The 23,045-nt window shown below is 54.6% G+C and overlaps 1 protein-coding gene across 1 annotated transcript in view; it reads right to left on the minus strand.

Moving 5' to 3' along the window:
- Positions 1-18,165: 18,165 nt before the first annotated feature.
- LOC138810258 (sortilin-related receptor-like) overlaps positions 18,166-23,045 on the minus strand; it is a 121,105-nt gene continuing 116,225 nt past the window's right edge. Inside the window, exons 47-48 of the mRNA XM_069997396.1 lie at positions 19,641-19,853; positions 18,166-18,585 (exon numbers count right to left, since the gene is read on the minus strand). Coding sequence (XP_069853497.1) covers positions 18,518-18,585; positions 19,641-19,853 — 281 coding nt within the window. The 3' untranslated portion in view covers positions 18,166-18,517. The remainder of the gene's footprint in view (positions 18,586-19,640; positions 19,854-23,045) is intronic.

Raw genomic sequence — 23,045 nt, forward strand, 5'->3', positions numbered from 1 at the left:
ATGGGGAGATGGAAGAGGGCAGGATAGGTTTGCTAAAAACTCAGGCCACCAGCGTGGCCAGAACAGAGGGTCGTAAAAGGGTTCAGGGCCAGTGTGGCCAGGAAGGGAAGAGGAGCAGAAGCAGCCCTGGAGTGGTGCCTTTGAACTTGGCAGGAACCAGAACTTGGCACCACTCGAAATCCATAAATCACCCCATAGGCGCTGCGTTCGTGCGGGAAGATGGAGGAAGACTTGAACAAGCCTCGGGACAGTGCCCGGCCTCACCCACAGAGGGCGCACAGTCAAGCGCTATGCCTTCCTGATGCTTCTCAGCGTCACTCTAGATGCTTTAGAGCAGCGACAATACTCCTGGCTCTTATTATTACAACAGAAATTTTTCTGAGGGGATCAAACCCAGAGCTTGTGCGCAGGCTAGGCAAACACTCCACCGAGAGACACCTCAGCCCCGCAGTTCAACATGTTAATGTGCATCATCTTACTTAGTTCTTAAAACCGCCCAGTGGAAGGAGCCATTATTAGTCAGTCATACTGAGAGAACCCGGATTCAGAGAAGGAAAGGAAGAGAGGACTCGGGTTGCTGATTTTCAACTCAGCCACAGGGTCAAATACGTTCCACTGAAAGATCACACGGCCATATGAATATCCTTGGTTCACTGGTACGGAATCCAGGGTTCCAAAGCCTTAAAGAAATGCTGGTAACCAAATAAGCAACAAAGACCAGCTCTGAAGATGGCCATTAGCACTAGCAATGAGCCACGGGTCTACACACCCAGCTGACATTCGGTAACACACCTTGAATCTGTGTAACAGTGAACAACCGAACTCTGGAGTCAGGGTGACCCAAGACAGGCCCTTGGCAAGCAAGAACTGTCAGAAAGTGGAGCAAAATCACAACCCTATCCATCATTTATCTGAAGGGACCTAAACACACCTAGACAAAGTTGACTAACCTTTCCTTTCCTATTCTGAAGATCTTGCTGTGGACATGTTTGCTGCTCACTGCTGGGCTTTTACCCGTGGTGAACAGTTTAACAGCTGGAGTCCTCTGTGTTGTCGGGGTGGGTGCTTGCTACCAAAGCAAGTATGAGAAGTCTCCCCAAATAGGAAGGCAGGCCACAACAGCGTCCTGCTCCCCGGTTCTGGGAAGAACAGCCCCAGCGGCTTCAGCTGTTTCTAAAGCCAGGTCATATTTCTAGGACCTGAGGACTTTTAACTGAGATTGCACTGAGGACTTTTAACTCTTCTTTTGCCTGGCAAAGCTCGCCAAAGACAATCGAGTGAATCTCCCTCGCTCCATGGAGGCTTCTGTTTCCTGGAGCCTCTCTGCTGTCTCTCCACGGCAAGGAAGTGGTTCTGAGCTTCTTACCACAACGTGGAGGTAGAGATGACTAAGATGTCCTAGACAGTCTGGAACACAGGACCTCCCATCCACCTAACCAGCTTGGTTTTAAATTGTGAAAGGCACCGGAGACTATTCTCTTCACCTTCAGAAAGAAGGATCATCTGCGTAGGGACAGAGAGAATATTTTGAAGATGGTCATCAAGGAAACATTGCCAGGATTCAACACAGAGCCAAGCCAATTCCCCGCCATCTGCTGTACGGACGGAGCGGTTAGTTAGTGATCAGAGCCGGCCCCATGGTTCCTGGCCTGAGCTCTTTGTAGCAACTGCTCTGTTGGCACACAGTGCCGGGGGTGAAATGGCCGTGCCCCCAGAGACGGGGTGGCAATGCCTTTCCTAGAGGTTGGACGGGAATGCGCCGCCAGCAGGGTTTTGATTTAATTAGTGCCTCCTGCCTTTTCTGTGGACCGGCTGGTGAGAAGGGCCAGCTCCAGGAGCCAAGCCCTGCGATGGGTGATGCCACAGCCCTTTCCCAAGGCCATGACAACACATCCCGAAATCCCTCTCAGGGTCAAAGGCAGCCTCGCACCAGGCCCCAGGCGCTGGCTCTCTGGAGGAACCAGTGAAGACACTCGCTGTTTTGGGGAGCCATATTGGAAGTCCAGACTCACAAAGAAATGCGGATAGGGAACTTCAATCGTGGACCTTCTGCTGTCCATCCTGATGCTGAGTTCTAAACTGGGTCTCAGTTCTTCACTCGGGTAAGGTGAGGCGCACGCATCCATTCGGATATCAACTGCTGTCCATTCATTGGTCCATTCATTACATCAGCCAGCGTTTATTGAATACCTACTAAGTATCAGGCCTTGTACTCAGTCCTAGAGATTGTCAGTTTCTACAAGGCCTTGTGGAAACACACCGTCTAGAAATGATCACAGTAGAAGATATAAAGTATATAGGCAATAAAAAAGAGAGCACCCGTGATTATTTGGGGACCAAGAGGAGGAAATGGTCTTATTTCCACGTTGGTAGAGTTGTACTCTAGCTGGTGGGAGTCTCCAGTGTGTGCTGGGCCAGCAGCTGGGAGTCCTGGAGCCAGGAAGTTGGGAGCAGCAAGCCAAGATGAAGAAACCAAAGAGCCCTTTGATCACTGGTTGCTTACTTAGCCTGGCGAAGCAGAGCTTGAGGCCAGCGGAGCAAGGGAGCCGGAGGAAGGGCTAGGAAATCAAAAGGGTAAGAAGAAAGCAGTTGATTGGCCGAAGGATAAAAGAGTCACAAGTGGCCATGGCCGTGATTGGCCTCCTGTGTTCCCAACCAGAAAACAGAAACAATTCCAACAGAGAAACGGGTCTGATAGACCAATTGCGTCTGCAGCCAGAACAGAGAAGAGAACCTTGGAGAGAAATTGCGCATGCTGGTTTTGATGCTGGAGTAGGAGTTCACCAGAGATGGTTCACTAAAGGTCACGCAGCAGCTAGCTCTGCAGCTCACGTTTCTTCAGAGATGTATTTGTATGCTACTCAAAGCCCCCTGCGCAGTTCATTACTTGTATCTCAGTACAACCCTCTCCACACCTACCGTGGCCCACTACACAGACCTGGCCTCATTCCCCGAACAGTTTCAGGCTCTGTTCTGGAACGTGGCTTCCAGAGTTCTCTAGGCGAAATACCTGCCTTGCCAGCTTGGGAATGAACCTGTGGATTGTTTGTTTTTTTTTTAAACTCAATTCGAATACTGGCCCACCTTGGAAGTCTTTTCTTACCACCACCAATGTCTTAGGAAAGCTTAGCCATTCTCTACTGGGACCTCCGAGATTTCCCGTTCACACTTCCAGATCCCACCCCGCTCTTCTGCTTTGGGGTAAACAGCGATTCACGCCTGTGTTTGCCTCAACAGTCAATGGAAGTAACCGTACAGGAGAAGCTCCACCCCGGCCTGCCACCGAATAGGGTGAGTAACAGTGGCTAACTGATGAACTCTTGAAAGCCTGGATCCTTGGCTCACCAATGGCCAGCATTCTGGCCACCTGCCGGCTTGCTCTCCTTTGTCCGAATCATTTGAAGGTGAGCTGCAAAGACGAAGGCATCCAGCCTCCACCCTTCAATACGCCTCACCTGCAACACAGACCTGCTCCTATACAACCTATGAACCCACAAGGCTGTTAATAAATTACAAAAAACAAAAAGGACCGGTACGTCACGGCGAGATTTCCCACGCCGTCTTAAACACGTCCAGTTGGGATCAGACACTGAATCTCGTTAGGAGGCCTCTTTAGTTTCTTAATTTGTACCTCAGTTGTGGCTGGGACCACAGGGGGTGTGTCCCAGGGGTGGAGGGGAGCTAGGCCGTGGTTCCCTGGGCAGGATCAATAGCCTCTGTGGATGTCGGTCTGTCTGTCCATCGGCATGCTGGGTCTTCTCGCATGCCAGAGCAGAGGCTGTCAGGACGTCTGTCCCGTCTCCACTCACCTTGCTTCCTCCCTTCTCTTCACTCAGTCCAAACAACTTCTAGGACCCAGGTGTAAATCCTGCTTAGGCAACCGGCGTTTTTCTCAGCAATCCAAGGGGGCGGCACAGGGTCCACCGCCCCCCCCCGACTTTTTTTTTTACACTTCCTATTAAGCATTGTTACCCCCTCCATTGTTTTCCCCCTACCATCCCTTTCCTCCCCCCCTGACTTTTTTTTTTAACAAAGATAGAAAAGAGGAATCAGGAAGCCAGGGTGAAACACATAAGCACCAACACAACCAGGGCAAAACCTATAAACAAGGTAAAGCTGTAACCATTCTGGGTGAGTCTGGTCAGCTGTGGGGCAGGGTTCTGGGGCCTTTCCTATGCCTGGTCCCCACAGCAGGCTGACCACACAGCAGGATGACCATAGCCGGCTGACCGTGCAGCAGACTGACCATGCAGCAGGGTGACCACAGCAGGCTGATCACACAGCAGGCTGACCATGCAGCAGGGTGACCACACAGCAGGCTGACTGCAGCATGCTGACCACGCAGCAGGCTGATCACACAGCAGGCTGACCATGCAGCAGACTGACCATGCAGCAGGGTGACCACAGCAGGCTGACCGTGCAGCAGGCTGACCATGCAGCAGGCTGATCACACAGCAGGCTGACCGTGCAGCAGACTGACCATGCAGCAGGGTGACCACAGCAGGCTGACCGTGCAGCAGGCTGACCATGCAGCAGGCTGGTCACACAGCAGGCTGACCATGCAGCAGGGTGACCACAGCAGGCTGACTGCAGCAGGCTGACCATGCAGCAGACTGACCGCAGCAGGCTGACCGTGCAGCAGGCTGACCACACAGCAGACTGACTGCACAGCAGGCTGACCACAGCAGGCTGACCACAGCAGGCTGACCATGCAGCAGGCTGACTGTGCAGCAGGCTGACCATGCAGCAAGCCGACCATGCAGCAGGCCGACCGCTCAGCAGGCTGACCGAAGCAGGCTGACCACACAGCAGGCTGACCGCAGCAGGCTGACCATGCAGCAGACTGACTGTGCAGCAGGCTGACCACGCAGCAGGCTGACCATGCAGCAGGCTGACCACAGCAGGCTGACCATGCAGCAGGCTGACTGTGCAGCAGGCTGACCATGCAGCAAGCCGACCATGCAGCAGGCTGACCATGCAGCAGGCAGACCACACAGCAGGCTGACTGTGCAGCAGGCTGACCATGCAGCAGGCTGACCATGCAGCAAGCTGACCATGCAGCAGGCTGACCGCTCAGCAGGCTGACCACACAGCAGGCTGACTGCAGCAGGCTAACCACAGCAGGCTGACCATGCAGCAAGCTGACCATGCAGCAGGCTGACCGCGCAGCAGGCTGACCACACAGCAGGCTGACTGCAGCAGGCTAACCACAGCAGGCTGACCGTGCTGCAGGCTGACCATGCAGCAGGTTGACCACGCAGCAGACTGACCGTGCAGCAGGCGGACCACAGCAGGCTGACTGCGCAGCAGGCTGACCATGCAGCTGCTGACCATGCAGCAGGCTGACCGCGGAGAGGGAGGGCAGGGAAGTGGCCGGGGAGGAGGCTGGCCTGGTCGGCCTGCTCCGCAGATGCCACCGGCTCCCCACACCCAGCATCTGCCAGACAGATGCCCGCTGGACGTGACCCTGGTGGGCCGGAGGCGCCGGGAGGCCAGCCGGGCTCCCTGGCTGCCCTGCCGGGGTCTGCGGGGCCCAGGCGGGTGGTCATTTTGCGCGCGCAAGCCGGGCCCCTCCCGCTCCGCTCGTCTGGCGGTGACCCGGTGACCCAGGGCCCCGGGGTGGGGCCCCGTCTCTGCAGGGCTGGAGGCTCTGGGGCCACGGGTGGACCCGGGCCCCGCGTCCAGCCCCGGAGGGTGACACAGCTGCGGGCCGGACGCCTGGCCACCCGGGCCGGCCACGCCGGGGGCCTGCTCGGGGTCTCGGGGGCCCGGCCTGGGGTCCTCTGGGAAGCCCCCAGGGCGCGGCGGGGCCGGGGACCCCAGGAAGGCCGTCCCTGCCCGGTCCGGGTCAGGCAGAGGCCCTGGCCGGGCCCGCACAAACCCCCGGCCCGCACCCCCCCAGCCTTCACCCCCCGGCCCGGCCTGCACCCCCCCCAGCCTGCACCCCCGGCCCGGCCCGCACCCCCCCACCCCGGGCCTCGTGTGAACTCCTTCCCAGGCGGGGCCCGCGGACACCCGGACGGGCCTCGGAGGCCGGCGGCCCTCGCGCGCTGAGCGGCCGGCCGGAGCCCGCGGGTCACCCTTGCAGGAACTCATCTGGAACTAATAACCGAGGCCGCCGAAAGTAAAAGGGCGGCGCGGGGCGCGGGGCGCGGGGCGCGGGGCGCGGGGCGCGGGGCGCGGGGCGCGGGGCGCGGGGCGCGGGGCGCGGGGCGCGGGGCGCGGGGCGCGGAGCCGGGCGATGCTGCCACCTGCCGGCCGCGCCGGGAGCAGCGCCCGCCCCGCGGGCTGCGGCCGCGGCGGTGCCCGGGGCCCGACCACCTCCCGACCCGAGCGCAGCACTGGCACCGGCACAGCCACGCACAGCCCCGGGCCGAGCGGCCAGCCTCGCGTCCGGTCCCGAGACGAGGCAAACATCTGTTTTTGCTTTGGAACCCGCCGGGCCCGGCGCGCGGGGGGCGGGGGGGGGGGGCGAGGCGGGCGCGGGGCGGGAGCGGGGCGGCTGCCGCTCGCCGGCGCCACCTGCCGGGCCGCGGGGGAAGCGCGGGCGCCCCGGGCACAAAGCGGCGGCGGCGCTGCGCGGTCCCCGCCCCGCGCCCGGGCGCAGCCACAGGTGGGGGGGAGGGGAGGGGTCGCCGTCCCCCTCCCCCCCGGCCGGGGCGCCCTTGGGGGACGCGGGTCCCGCGTGCACCCTGCGGGCCGTGCGGGGCAGGGTCGTCTCCGAGCGCTGACAACAAAGAGCTTTGTGTCTGGGGACAGGGTTCTGGGCCGAGGAGGAGGGGAGAGGAACCGCGAACGGATTCCCAGGTTGGGAAGGAAGGAGGTGCGCTGGGGGGGGGGGGGGGAGGAGCTCCCCGCGCTTTGCAGACAGGAACATTTGCTGTTCCTCCTGGCTGAAATCTACCAGAACAAAGGAAATCGTGAGTTCCCTAGCCAGCCCCTCCTCCCGCCTGCTCTGGTGGGTTTTTTTTCTTTTTGATTTTAAACTCAGCAGGCCTGAGAATGTTCCAGAATTCACAGATGATTCCGGTCAGGCAGGACCAGCCCTTAACCACAGTTCACCTATCCTCAAGAGGCTGGCCCTGGGACTGGGCCTCCACGGACAGCGGGACCCCGCGGGCCGGCCTTCCCGGGGCCGGCTGCCCACCCCGCACCACTGCTGGTCAGACCGTCACCCAAACAATGAAATGTGTCCGAGGAAAACGTGTGTCGCAGACCATGACAGGTGTCAGTCAGAGGAGAGAATCACAGGTTGGACCAGAACCCTTCTTAAGGTGTTTTGGGGGTGCAGTTTGGAGAAGCCTGGTGCCCACCCGGTCATCAGGTGGACAATCAATGCCAGGAGCTACCAGTTTCTGTCACCCCGGTGGTCACCTGTTGCCAACCCCCCCGGGGACTCAGGCCTTCAGCACTAGATGGAGCCTAGACTGCATTCTCAGGCCTATTCTGTGTGCCGGGTGCAAAATCCTGAGCTCACAAAGCACCTCTGTGCCCGCCCCCCAGCTTCTGCTCCACCCTCCCCTTCCTTACCGGTAAAGTTCTAAGTTCTGAAGGGAAGTGGAGGCTGTGTATTTATTTCCTCCCGGTTCACCCCCAGGTAGGAAAGGTAAGAATAGAGGGAGGTGTCCTTCATGTGAGCCTGAAGCCTCATTTTACAGCTTGGACTGGTGGAGTCCTCATGGCTAGCTAGCGCTACCTCTGACGGCCATGTTTCCATGTTCTGTAGTTGTTGGGGTCCACATGAACTCCCAAAGCCGCCGGAGGTCCTCCGCTCTGGTGTGAGCAGATCACTCCCTGGGGACCCGTGCCCATCCACACGGTCACTCACCTTCATTTCTTGTGTCAGGCCTTGGAAGTTTAGAACGCCACGCTTGGTGTTAGCGGGGCTGGATGGAGAGTTCTAACGAACCTTTGTTTTACACACCTGACCTGCTTCTTTTCTGGATTCTGGACACGTTTTCTCATCTCTCCCCGATTTTGCAACAGGTCTGCGTGTGGGTACGTGGGGATTGGGGAGGAAGGTTCTCGAACTCCATGGACCTCACTCAGCTCAGGAATTGAGCGTGCACCCTTGAAACCTGGAAAATACACTCCAGCTCACTACAGGGGAGGAAAAAGGGGTGCTTGCTTAGATGGGGGACGCTAGCCCTCCAAACCGTTCTGCCAGTCCTCATTATAAAACAATTCCCACCGCCCTGCTCCATTCCATCCATCTTGGCTGCGACCGTTCCTCATGCAGAGCAACAACCCTTGCTCGGAGCTCGGCTCTCCTACGCGGCGCCGAGTTCCGCGGTCTCGCTCTCCACACACAAGATCAGCGCCTCCTCTCCAGCGCCAAATAATACCATAATCCCACAGCTGCTCTTTTAAACAGAGGTTCCTTTTATGCTTAAATTCCTAAATAAAAGAAACATCCCTGCTACTGCTAGTCTCTTTGGTTAAATCCGATTTGCAGGAAATGCTGCATGCTCAAAAAAATCTGGGTGTGAGCCGAAGCCTGGGGATTCCGCAGCCATCTTCTATCTGGAGGGCCCTCCAGTGGCGGATCGAGGACCTGGTACTGAACAAAGAGCACCGGAGCCAGAGCCGCCACAAAGACGGGGCGGATGCCGGCAGGCCTGTAAATGAACCTGGAGCTCATCCTCCGGTGGGCGCCCCAGGAAGGCCTGGCGGGGTGGCCGCACGGACCGGGACGCTATTTGCACTACAAAAGCACCCTTCATTTGATAACAGGGGGCAAGCTTGAACTCCATTAACCAACTCGCTCTCCTTTAAGATCCCATGGAATTTGAGAAATCAAACCAGACTGCCAGGGCCTGCGAATCTGCGGGATGCGTCTGTGGCTCCCGGAGGGGAGATCTGTACTCACGCCACTTGGTCCACCCTCCCTGTCTCTGAAAGCCTCATGCGCAGAGAGATGGCGGAGAGCAGAGCCCCTGGGGGAGGGGTCTCTCTGAGCCCAGCACTGCCTGTGGCCAGGGCTGAGAAACGCAGGTGATTGCTGACAAAGCCCCCTTCACTCCGGCGTCCAGGGACGCTGCTGAGTTCTAGCCCCGTCATGCATTCCCATGCTGCATCACAGAGACGTGCCTCAGTTTCTTCTGGGGGTAAAGCGAGGCTGAACACACAAGCCAGATGCACAATTCTGGACCCATTCCCCCTTATCCCCGCCCCCCCCCCCCCCCAGCCACTAGAAGGATCTTTGTTCCCTGGAAGCATTGGAGGAGAGGGGGAGGGAGACTTTCTTCCAGAAAGTTCCTTCCATTCTTCTGACTCTCCCTGAACTACTCCATCTCCTTTGCAGCACCAACCAAATTCTGACACCCCGGCGTGTGCCACACCACCTTTACCCCAGGCCCCGCCAGCAAACTCCTACTCAGTCCTTATAGTCCAGGTCAAGTGCCCATTGCATCATCAAATGGCACGTACACACATGCACATGCATGTACACACATGCACACACAGTGTGTTCCTAGGGTTGAGTGCTCACCCCTGGAAACCCAAGTTCCCTTTGGCCTCAGTTACCTGCCGTTGGTGCCTTTCTCCCTGGGTGGTGAGCTGGGAAATGACAGTTGAGTGAACGCTCTTGGGGGGGGGGCGCCATTCCTCTCTGGAGGAGCCGTGGTGCTGGGGCCATCCTCCCCCCGCCCCGCCTGCCCCGGCCGCCCCCAGCAGCCGCTGGCCGTGCTGGGACTCTGGCTCTGTGGTGGTGATGACTCTCACCAGCAGTCACCCCCGCCCTGTGCGGTCACTGTACACGCTGGCGTCAACCCCAGCGTGACAGTATTCAAAGTGGGCCTTTCACGGCCTTTCCTGCCCGAGCTGACTTCAAACCTCCACCCTGAGATCTCAGACTCCTGAGCCTCCTGAGTAGCTGGGATGATAGGCGTGAACCAGTCAAGCTTCCGGAAGGACAAAAGAAAAAAAACGATGAAAATGGGGGCCTTTGCGAGATGATGGGGTCAGAACCTGGAATGGGGCTCTTGCCTGTGAGCCCCACCGTACCCCTCCCCCAAAGTCTATCCAAAGCAAATCTGCATCAAATGCTCCTGGAGACATCTGGAGTCTGCCTCCCCTGCCACAGGGAGGGGTAGAGGCCAGGCTTACCTTCCCCCCCTCCCCCCCCCATACACACATATACACACACCACACTCACACACCACACACACACACCACACTCACACACACCACTCACACACACCACACTCACACACACCACACTCACACACACCACTCACACACACCACTCACACACACCACACTCACACACACCACACTCACACACCACACTCACACACCACACACACACACACCACACACACACCACACTCACACCACTCACACACACCACACTCACACACACCACTCACACACACCACACTCACACACACCACACTCACACACCACACTCACACACGCACACACCACACACACATCACACACATGCACACACACCACATCCACACACGTGTGCACACACACATCACATCCACACACACGCACACACACATGCACACACACCACATCCACACACACCACACACACACACCACACTCACACACGCACACACCGCACACATGCACACACCACACACACATGCACACACACCACATCCACACACGTGCGCACACACACACACACATCACATCCACACACGCACACACACGCACACACGCCACATCCACACACACACACACCACATCCACACATACCACATCCACACACACACCACATCCACACACATGCACACACACGCACACACACACACGCACACCACTCACACATCCACACACACAGCACATCCACACACGCGCACACACACACACCACATACACACATGCACACACACCACACACGCACACACCACACACACACGCACACACACCACATCCACACATGCACACACACATGCACACACGCACCACATACACACATGCACACACACCACACACACACGCACACACCACACTCACATATACACGCACATACCGCACACACCACACTCACACACACACACCACACGCATATGGGCTGATCCTTACTCATGACGGAACTGCAGGCAGATGTGATTGCTCTTCCAGGGTGAGCGATAAAGACACAGCAGATGTTCACAGTGCTTATCTCTGGCATTACCAGGAAATCTGAGTTTCTTCTCGAGGCTTTTATTACCCTTGATTTTCTATCACAGACAGACAATTCCTTGTCGAATCTCCCTCTTGAGGGTAACCTGGCTGGTTAAAATAAACTTGGACCTGTACGCCCAAATCTCTGCCACCAGAAGGCTCTGCAGGGATAAGGAAAACGAGCCGGGAGCCGGGAGACCTGGGTCCACGTCTCCATGCTGCTTCCTACCGGCAAATGGCTTCATCTCTCCTCACTTCCGTTTCCCTCTCCAGAGTGGCAACAGCTTTCTTAGAGGGTTGTTGTAAAGACCAAATGAGCTCTCGAAAGAATGGCTCCCATGTAGCGACGACATATTGGGAATTTTTACTTGTTCTAGCACCACTTAGATCTTTGTGGACTACTGTATTTAAGTCTTCTCTTCAGAGTCTTAAACACAGTCCCCTGGATCACTTCTCTGTGAAACCTACCACCCCACAGCCTCCTTCGAAACTGTGCTGACTTTTGGTAGCAGTCAAACAATCTGGGTTCCAAAATGGGGCGCCCGTCCGCCTCCACCAGGAGATGGAAAAACCAGCCTTCATTATGGAACCTCTCCATTCGATGCTTCCTGAAGGCGTTACACATGGGCACAGGACCAAAGGGCAAGTTTCATAAAGGGCTGATTCACATTCAATCCAAGCCTTTATTTCCCTTCCTCAAAGTTTGCCGATGCCAAGTCCTGAGGCTGGAATGTCATCGATCTCACACAGACATTCCCTGCAAAGCCCCATCACGCCAGCCTCCATTAGGGAGTGTGGTCACAGTGCCACGGTGACATTAGCATTTTTGAAAGCACACCACCACTGTTCTTCTGTGGACGGCCGCAGGCCCACATTACCCCACTCATAAGCTCTGGACATGAATGGGGCACAGTAGCAAAGCCAGCGGGGGCTGAAGGCAAGATGGCTGCCACCTCTGTCTGCTGCTAGGCCCCTCACAGGACACAAAGCTTCTTCATAACATTTTATTGGGTTGCTGTGAGGCCAAAGAATCCTGGGTTCCAATTCTGTAATTACTTATGAAACCATCTACCAATTGTTTTAATAGAAGAATTCATCCATTGCTAAGGATCACCGTGTCCCACATACACAACTCGCAAAGAAACTGAGTATTTCTTCCTGTCGCTAGACATCATTTTTAATCTTTCTAGTGGGAACGCACTTATACTGCATTACCTGTGTCCTAGAGTCCCTAAACAGAGAATCATGACAGTCCTCTAGTACTGGAGTGACAAAACAGTATGACAACAGTGCGTGAGAAGGGAATTCACCGAACTTGACTCCCTTTCTGCATGACAGCTATGAGAAGTTACTCAACCTAGACTTTCTTCTTTGAAAGCAAACGGTACCTTTGATCAGAAGATTGCTTTCAGAAGGTGTGTGTGTGTGTGAGTGCTTACGCCTCATGCTTGCACCTCTGTCCCTTCACAGCTGGCACTCTACCTCTTGAGCCATGCCTCCACTCCCAACTTTTTCCTGGTTAAATGGGAGTAAGAGTCTTGCAGATTTGGGTGACTTTGAACCTCAATCCTCAGATCTCAGCCTCCTGAGTAGCTAAGAGTAGAGGCGTGAGCCACCGGCCCCTGGCTGAATTCAGTGTTTTTCTAGTTTACCATGGTGACTAGTAATGAATAGGACCCACAGGTCAGGAGCTCACTGCAACTGTTCTGATCAGAAGACAGAAGACCTGCATTAAAACTTTGATCCCAGCAGGCGGTCGGGTGGGCTGCGTTCACTGGAATTCCTGGAGCATGGGTTTCTGCGAAGTCTGACTCTTCAGTTCCTAGCTTCTCTTCTTGTTGTTAGGAGCCATCACCTTTAGCCTCTCTTTCTTGGTTTTCACTTGGACAAGGGGAACCAGCGTTGTAGCTGGCAGCAGTAGTCTGAATCGGGAAGCAACTCAAGGGATGTGCCTCTGCCCCAGAACTCAACTTCAAAGCCAACTCCTACCTCACAGCAGGGTCCTCTGACAGCCTGAAGGCCTCCGAAGCCAGAAGGTTCCAGTCTGAATGCATCGCCAGCACGTAGTGGTTAGGGAGAAGGGGTGTGCTCAGCAGAGGTGAGTCAGAGGGGCAGGAGCGAGCAGAGAAGAATAAGAGTGCTTCTTAGTAGAAATGGGCACCAGAAGCTGTCGTCCTGAAGGTGTCAGTCACACAGAGGTGTGAGGAGGGCCAGAGCCTGCCTTCCTTCCCTGCTGTTTTTGCCACTTCCGGCCCTGACCCCTCCTACCTCATTCTTTCCCTATGCCCGTCCTCCCTTACCTCAGGCTGGCTTTGTGGGTGGAGCGCCCCATCGAGGGGGGGGACAAGGGGAGGAGAGGATACACTGGTCACGGTCATGTGACATTCTGGGTTTTCCCTCAAGGTGAATTACAAATTGAAGGTTGTGATGAGGTGCGTCGGCCTCCGTCTCCAGGGCTTGGTGCAGATGTTTGGCTCAGAGCATTCAGCATGCTAGCCTGCGTTAGAAGTTCGGTTGACCTAGGTCTGAAAAATCTAAGGCTGGGCAATGAACAGGTCAATCCCACCCAGGTGGTGTCCCCCTGGGATTTTGCTTATGGCCATGAGTTGGACTCAGTGTTTCCATTCAGACGCTGAAGAAGTGATACAGAACAAGATCTAGGCTCAGACATACTTGAGGTTGAAGGCTTGTTTGGCCTCTCCCTCTCTGATTTCTCCTACACAGATTACTCAGGCAAGGCCTTTTAGCCTCTCCTCATCTATCCGCGCAGCGAGCTGAGAATATTCAGAGTCTTCTTTTGCCCTAACTATCTACACAAAAGCAACACACCAGGAAAAACTGTTTAAATGAAATATGGTTCCCAACCTCGTGCATCGCAAGCTGAGGGCCAGCAGGCTTTGGCGGGGATGTTCTCAGGCCCCATGCTCTTCTGTACAAGGGGGCTTTGATCCCTTAAACTAGGAAACTACCTTCAAAGCCAACTGTCACCACCCACTTCCAAACAGTCCTTACAAAGAGTCCCTCTCCCCGCCCCCCCTCAGCCCAACCAACATCCCAGACCAGCTTGTTAATAGCCCGAGGTCATCTCGTCTATCACAGGAACATCCTTTCCAATGAGGCCGCTGAGGGCATTCGGAGATGGAGTCCACCATCCTTGTCATGACCCTCAAAAGAACAAACGCAAGAAACACAGAGTCGATATTCAAATAGCTGGGGTTTTATTGGACCCAGTTAGATTTTCATTCGGTGAAAAAAGTCGACAAAGAGACAAAAAAATTACCTTCAAATTGTGCAACAATATAGTAAAATCTCCAGCAGGGACCAGTGGCTTGGAAACTTACCAAGGCAATTCAAACGATAAATACCGAATTTCACTTTGGAGAGAAACAAGCGTACAGTGATTCACTTGAAATAAGAGCAGAATAGGCCTCATTTTGCTGCCAATACTTGTGGCTTCGCTTGAAGTTTCTAATAATTCCTAACAAGAGTCTTTACATGAGAAGTAACATGGAATATCTGAAGAAAAATGACCCACTTCAGCATTCATGAAACTAATACCATTCTTGGGTTATTACTTGGCTCTATGATTTAATTCATAATATGGCTGCTTGAAATTAGTGGGCAGAAACATACATCCCGCCAACCCTCCCTCTCAAGCCATGTTAGCCGGTGGAACTCTCTCGAATATGTACTCCTCATCCGTGGACCCAACAGCCTGTATATCTTCCCATCCTTTCTCATACCTCAGTTTTGCATAGAAAGTAGTCATATAAACGTAATGCACTGGCTTTTATTACACACAAAAAATATACCTGAAATGCAGCACACACTCCAGTTAAGGGGGCAGGGGGAGGTAATAGGAATGTCAAGAGAGAATCCCAAAGGAAGCGAGAATTCTGCACAGACTTGAAGTCCATCCTAGCATCACTGTGGGGTGGCGTTCAGTTTGGTGAAATCCCTGGCTCTCTTCTCCGAGGGAGCGCCCTACCCCCAACTCTCTGTGAAGGAAGGGAATCTTAGAGGACTTACTAAGACCCCCTTGAGAGTGGGAAAACCGAACTTGACAGGATGGAGTTAGGCCCTTCAGCGAGTTCTGGTGTTCTTGGAAGGGAGCCTTCCCTAAACTGGAGAGAACATGACTGTGTGTCCTCCTGGTGTCACAGCAGGGTGACCCCAGGAAGCACCCTTCCTGTCCCCCCGGCACGGCACCGGCCCCAGCTGGCCGGGCTGCCTGCCGGCTTCAGCCAGAGCGCCTCGTCCGCCTGGGAACAGGCCTGCACAGACCCGGCCTCTCCCGGAGTCCTCGGCGGGCCTGTCACTGCGTCCACTCGGCCCCGTGTGTCACAGACACACAGGACACACACTACAGAAAAGGACAAATCAGCTCCAGAGAAAACGCACATGCCACGCTGCCCGCCACGTGCCAGAGGCCCGCCCCGTCCACAGGAGCGCCAGCGCCTGCCACCCAGTGTCCTCCGGAAGAGAGAAAAACCTGACCCTGTGCAATGGGAACTTTCTCGAAGCCCTTTCTTTGCAGGTAACCGGGGGGATTCAAGCGGTCACAGTGAAGTTATCCGGTCACCTTCAAATGCTGCACCCATTCCTGTTCCCACTTCCTAGAGTGGCTTCAATCTCGGGAGGCCTGCAGACGGACGGGTGCACCGACTCCCCACGGAGCTGTGCAGAAGGAAACCGGAGTGTGTGCTCCGAAAGTTCATAAAAATATACGATTTACACATCAATGCATCTATCTGGCTTAGTCTTCGGGACCTTAGCTCTTCTGTTTATACAAAATACTCTAGCACTAAAAGGCTGCTCGGTAGCAAACAGCACAGTGGCATCTTCCAAGAGAGGGTGCTGGCGGTCTGCGCAGTACTGTGCACTGAGCACTGGAGGCCGTGGGCCTTAGCACTGGACGCTCAGCTATCCCTCAGGTTGCCAGCCTGAGACATTTGCTCATAACTAAAAAAAGGAAGTGGCGCTGTGGCTCAAGTGGTAGAGCGCTCGCCTTGAGCTGAAGAGCGCAGGGACAGCGCCCACGCCCAGAGTTCAAGCCCCACGACCACCCCCCCAAAAAAAAGCTTTGTTTATGGAATAGTTGAGAAGAATGCCCTAGAACTTATACTTCCGTGTTTACAAATGCCCCTAGGAAGCTAGCAGGAAAAGAAAAGAAAAAAATGGGCTTCCTAACAGTGTCCGCTAAAATGGCGGGCTTCCCTCTCTCACCCTCTTCAGGAGTTGACTAAAGCAGAGGAGGTAGGGCTTGGAGTCTGGACGTAAACTCTCAAATCAGAGAAGATAAAAGTCAAGGAAATTCTGGGGTGGGGAAGAACTCAACAGCAGGAGAAGGGCAGCAGAGCTGGAGGGAGATTCCTGGCTCCGGCACGCAGCACGGTGTCAGGAGCTGCAGCCCGGCACACAAGGCATAGGAAACACGGATGGGCCAAAATATCCCTCTCTACAATAGTGAAATAGAAAATAAAGATTTTAAAAAGCCAACCGCTTTCTGGGCACTGGCGGCTCACGCCTGTCATCCTAGCAACTAAGGAGGCTGAGATCTGAGAGTTGTGGTTCAAAGCCACAGGAAAGTCCGTGAGACACTTATCTCCAATGAACCACCGGAAAACCAGAAGTGGTGCTGTGGCTCAAGTGGTAGAGCACTTTACTTGAGTACAAAGAGGCTCAGGGGCAGTACCCAGGCCCTCAGTTCCTCAGTTCCAGCCTCCCAACCAAGGGGGGGAAAAAAAACAAAGCAAACAAACTTGAACTATTTAGTTGACTCTAACTTCGTTCTTACAATCTCTAGGGAGAATGAACATATTACCACCCAAGAATGATACTTTCAGTGAAAAGAACCCGACCGCTTGCGAGGATGCGGTGTGGTGCAGGGAAGGCTTTACAAAGCTTGCATATCACAGACACGTGCAGAGGCAGCTCCCAGAACATTCCTGAGCCCCTGAGCTCACGCTTCCCCGCCGGGCGGAAACTCAACAGTGAGGTTGTTCAGACAGACAGACAGACAGCACAAGTGACAGCCATGCTGGACGCGGCAGCGCCGGCACACTAGGTGGGGAGGAGGGGCAGCGGCCACACAGGGGCTCCTCACCCTCCACCGGGCACAACTGGAATGCAGGTGACAGAAAGAAAAACCACAACCCAACAACACGGAGAGAGAAAGGAACAAAAGAGAGACTCCGGCGTTGCTAGTAAACAGGATGGAGTGCAAATGTTCCGGTGAGTGTGGACAGCACTTCCTCTATAGATTGGGTTAGAGCAAGGAGGAAGAGGAAGTCAGAGGAAGAAGGAGAGAGGAGGGAGGGGAAGGAGGGAGGGAGGGAGGACAGAAGCATTGACAAAATTCACACTGATTGCATGTCTCTTCAGTAGGATTTTCAAGGACAATTCAGTGGCCACCTCCACCCAAACATAAAACTTTACAATCGAGATCTCTTTGGTGGTAAATGAAAACAAAAAGAAAAAAAACTCAACCACACACTTGAAAATGGAGGGTGCCATGGCGACTTTGCCAGTGTTATCTGTCATGGCACACACCCAGAACTTCTCTCCCACAGGCAGAGTGAGTTTTTTTCACAATGACCCCAGTGGGTAAGAAGAGAAGGGTCTCAATGGGCTGTGTCCAAAGACACCCCCTGTGGCTTGGGAGAGCCCGGGCCTTCCCCTGGCATCCCTGTTTAGCGGAACCCTAGCGCCGACTCAGCTCTTCCGTGCAAGGCCGTGAGGTGGCATCGTGGGTCGCCAGGTTGCCACAGGATGAAATGGATTCCTGCCGAAGGGTGACAAAAATGCACTGTCCCCCAGCCCCCAACCTCTCTGGCCACGCAGTGTCAGGTGACTATGAGAGTCTGGCCTGGTACACAGTCCCAATAAATTAACAGAACAACAGAGAAGAAGCCCTCCCGGGAAGACAGCCCCGCGTGCGCACGCAGCACAGAAACGAAGTCCAAACAGAACGGGGCAGTCCACGCACTCCTGCCAGGAGAGGCCCCCTCGTGAAGCTTCTGATTCAATACATTTCCGTGCCTTAGAAAAATAAAAAGAATGGCCAATTTATTTGGAACCAAAATGATCTCACAGACTGAGAAGCTAAGCCCAGGAGGCTCAGCCCGGAGCCGAGGGCGGTGCGGGCAGGGCAGGGCGGTGCGGGCAGGACAGGGCAGGGCAGGGCCAGGGCAGATCCTCGGGGCTCACCGCGCACACGCCACCCATGCCTTGCCTTCCTTTTTCTTTTTTTCTTTTGAAATGTGTTTGTTTTTGTTTTTGGCCCATATAAAAATAACATATTGCAACTCAAAGTGCATCTTTTAAAATAAACCATCAACTATCTTTATCAAATAAAATATTTACACCATTTGGTTTGGAGGGAGGAAAGCGGCTCAGGCAATCACCATGGGAACGTCGTCTGAAAAGCCTGTGATCATGGGGGCGTCTTCGTCATCCTCCCCTAAAGACAGAACGGCCAGCCTCAGTCAGCGCCAGCGCCCCCGTGCCCCCGACTCTCCCAGCCACGCCCCCCCCACAGCCGGCACAGCCCCAACCCCGCCCCTCAGTGTGGCTCCCCACTGCCACTCTGGCTCACACCCCCTCCCTGGTGCCCACGCTTCTTTTCGGGGCCTTTTGAACTAAGCCAAATGGGCAGCCGGGGATCCCTAAGTCAAGTTCGTGGTGTCTGGCATGGATACACTGAACTCCAATGTCAACTTGGTAATTTGAATCCAAACTGCTCTGATCTACAGATTTTGAAGACAGCTTCCCGGGCTCACGGCTGTCCCGGGACCCCTGACACCAGCCCACGTGACTGAGGGCTGAGCTGCCCTGAGCCATGGCTGACCAGCCTCACGGGCGGAAAGCAAAGCAAACACCCCGTTCACGCAAAGGTGGTCCGGGTTCTTGCTGACCAAGCAAGAAAGGAAACGAAGAAAAGGAGACAAGGCTCGTAGTACTGGAGCTGTACAGAGGAGTACTGAATGTCGTTAGCATCGAAGAAAAGTAACTGTCACTTGTCCACAGAAAGAGTGAATACAGAAGCTGGCTTCCGGCAGTCGGTGTTCGGGGAAGTTGTTAACACACCCTTCTGTTAAGGGTGCCAACCGCTCCCTTCCAGTTAGCGTGAAGAGATTTCTACCCTGGATAAAACATTTCCTTCCTGGTCCTACATTAAGGTGTCATCCAGATGTTGGACCTCTAGATGTTTATGGAATTCTCTTGAAAGAATTTCACGATCCTTTGGGAATCTCTAAGACCCAGGGCCTATCAGACCACCCCCTACCACATCAGCCTTGCATCCTGCCAGAGCTATTGGGCACAAGAGAGTGTGGTATTTTAACTTTTTTAACTTAGGAGCAAGCTAAAAGCTGAGCGTTTCCACTGGTCTGGCCCTGGCCTGGGGAAGACTGAGCCAAAGTCAGCTTTTCTGGATCACGTCACTGGCTTTGTGGGTGTCCTCCCCCGGGACCGGCCACCTTCCCTGCCCGCGCACCCCCATGCCCGCCTGCTTACCCAGGTCATCCCCGGAGGAGAAGATGGCAGAGCCCAGCCTGGAGCTGTAGTGGCTGTTGGCGAAGGCTGTGAAGCTGCTCTGCAGCCTGCGGTGCTTCGTGTAGAGGACGGCGAAGCCCACGCCCAGGCTCAGCAGGATCAGGAACAAGATGGGGACCACCACCGCCGCCACATCCGTCGGCCTGGCGTCCTGAACCGCTGCCAGGGCTCCACCTGTGAGGCCAGACGCTGCCTGTGATTCCCCTGCCAGCGCCTGTACAGGGTGCAGCTCTCCAGCCCACCCGCCCCAAAGCCAAGGGCTGGCCACAGCACCCCCGCTGCCTGCCTGCCTGGGGTGACTGGAATCCCGTGTGCGGGGCCCGCGTGAACCTGCCTTGCCTCGAGCAGACAGACCTCGGGCCTCGAGCATTTGCAAATACGGTAATTACATTAGACGCCTAATCACTGCCTTGTTGCTTATTTAGATAATCTCTTGGAAGGGAGATCTTTGTTGGGGTACCAACACTGATTTCATTAGCATTATTACTTAAGACCACTGGCTTGCCTTCCGTAAGAGGATGTGAAATCAGACCACTAATTAACAAGACTGGAATTATTTCCCCCTACTTGGCACCCGAGTCACTCTGAACTGCAATTACCTGAAGCTCCCTCCATTAAGTGACACACACCAGCTTCCTTTACTACAATGGTGACTTAACAGCTCATGAAGTTTTATGAGGTTGTTGGTTTTTTTTTTAAATATAGTTAAGTTAAAAAGAGAGAGAAACCACCTTTCCCTATTTATTTAACGGTGGTTAAAGCTTTCCCCAAAGCCACCGATAGCATCACAAAGACGCTGCCTTCCCAAGGCATGACACAAACATACGCTGTGTGGCGATTTCCTGACAGACCTGCCGTGTCGCCCTGCTTGCCACTGGGGTGGAGCAGCGACCTTGAAAGGAGAGAGACTTTCCATGGTGAAATCCTGACACAAGGCTGAGGGTGCTGGCGTGCTCACCTAGTCTGCGCACCGTCTTGGGTTCAATCCCAACCTACCCCACCTCGCCCCCTAAAAACAGTCCCAGCGCAGGAGCTGAGCAAGGGGAGAGTAGACTTTCCTCGCTCAGCATCTCCATAAGCTCTGAGGTCGTTCCCTGGTATAGGAGAGACGCCGGGGCAAGGTCTCCGCTGTATGCAGCAAGTGCCAGTGCTAGCCAGGGCCTATCCTGACGGGATGGGCAGGGCAGGGCTCTTCTTCCCCTTCCTCTTCCCTGTCCTTCCTTCCTTCCTTCCTTCCTTCTTTCCTTCCTCCCCTCCTTCCTTCCTGGCCTTGTTTCTCCCTCCCTCCCTCCCTTCCTTCCTTCCTTCCTTCCTTCTTTCCTTCCTCCCCTCCTTCCTTCCTGGCCTTGTTTCTCCCTTCCTTCCTTCCTTCCTTCCTTCCTTCCTTCCTTCCTTCCTTCTTTCCTTCCTCCCCTCCTTCCTTCCTGGCCTTGTTTCTCCCTCCCTCCCTCCCTTCCTTCCTTCCTTCCTTCCTTCTTTCCTTCCTCCCCTCCTTCCTTCCTGGCCTTGTTTCTCCCTCCCTCCCTCCCTCCCTTCCTTCCTTCCTTCCTTCTTTCCTTCCTCCCCTCCTTCCTTCCTGGCCTTGTTTCTCCCTCCCTCCCTCCCTCCCTTCCTTCCTTCCTTCCTTCTTTCCTTCCTCCCCTCCTTCCTTCCTGGCCTTGTTTCTCCCTTCCTTCCTTCCTTCCTTCCTTCCTTCCTTCCTTCCTTCCTTCTTTCCTTCCTCCCCTCCTTCCTTCCTGGCCTTGTTTCTCCCTCCCTCCCTCCCTTCCTTCCTTCCTTCCTTCCTTCTTTCCTTCCTCCCCTCCTTCCTTCCTGGCCTTGTTTCTCCCTCCCTCCCTCCCTCCCTTCCTTCCTTCCTTCCTTCTTTCCTTCCTCCCCTCCTTCCTTCCTGGCCTTGTTTCTCCCTTCCTTCCTTCCTTCCTTCCTTCCTTCCTTTCCTTCCTTCCTTCCTTCCTTCCTTCCTTCCTTCTCTTCCTTCTCTCCTTCCTTCCTGCCTTTCTTTCTTTTCTTTTCTTCTTTCGCTACCTGAGCCATGTCCCAAATCCTTCTATTTGTGCTTTGGTATGTGCTCAGATAGGATCTTGCAGTTTTGTCCTGTGTCAGCATGAGACATCATCTTCCTCCCTTTGCCTCCTGAGCGACTGGAATTACAGGCGTGCACCAGCACACCCAGCCCCTCAGCCATTTCTTGTGAGCCTAAAGTAGTAATTAATATTCATGCCTGTATTTAAATTTTTTTCATTATTTTCTGACCAGAAAAATAGCTCTAGCAAAACAAGCGAGCAACCAAACTGTAATTTAATGTGCCCCAGACCAGCCCACCCCATGGTGTGTGGTGCAAAGCTAAAGCAAGGCCTGGGCTTGGCTGGAACATGGCAGGATTCCAGGAACAGGTGCGCTCCGAGAACCCTGGTTTCACAAAGGTGCTGGGCTTCACAACAGCTTTTTCCCACAGTGTATTCCTCTGGGTAGGTACTAGCTGGTTTTGCTTAAAAAACAACAGAGCAGCCGGGCGCTGATGGCTCACGCCTGTAATCCTAGCTACTCAGGAGGCTGAGATCTGAGGATCGAGGTTCAAAGCCAGCCCGGGCAGGAGAGACCGTGAGACTCCTATCTCCAAAAAACCACCAGAAAACCGGAAGTGGCGCTGTAGCTCAAGTGGTAGAGCGCTCGCCTTGAGCTGAAGAGCTGAGGGACAGCGCCCAGGCCCAGAGTTCAAGCCCCACGGCCGACCAAAAAAATAAAAAATAAATAAAACAACAGAGCACCATGAGAGAAACAGTGAGTTAATAAGGGGTCCGTTGGCTGTTTTAATAGGATCTTTGGAAAGCTTCTAACATGCTAGGACTCTCCTAAGGGAGACAGAAGGGGCTCTTCCCTCCTTCAGCAGGAGAAGCATGTTGTACTTGCCCTGCCCCCCCCCGGCCCGGAGTGAGGGAACACTTCACGCTAGCACATGATGATTCAGGCTTAATCTGGGCCAGGTCCTGGCTGGTAGGGATTGCCACAAAAAAGACCAGTGCAGAAATGCTTTCTAGAAATTGTGTGTGAGCAGACTTGCTGTGCAAATTACCAGTGTGGCTCAAGACTGCAGCCTAATTCATATCGTTATTGGACACTGAGCCGAGAGATGGCCAGGATGGCTGATGACTGAGCTATGCGGCCTGGAGCTGGTGGCTCACGCCTGTCATCCCAGCTACTCAGGAGGCTGAGATCTGGGGATTGCGGTTCAAGCCAGCCCAGACAGGAAAGTCCCTGAGACTCTTATCTCCAATGAACTTCCAAAAAACCAGAAGTAATGCTGTGGTTCAAAGTGGTAGAGCACTAGACTTGAGCAGAAAAGCTCAGCAACAGCTCCCAGGCCCT

This window comes from Dipodomys merriami, unplaced genomic scaffold (assembly GCF_024711535.1).
Source record: "Dipodomys merriami isolate MVZ:Mamm:240054 unplaced genomic scaffold, mDipMer1.0.p SCAF_103, whole genome shotgun sequence".
Lineage (NCBI taxonomy): Eukaryota > Metazoa > Chordata > Mammalia > Rodentia > Heteromyidae > Dipodomys > Dipodomys merriami.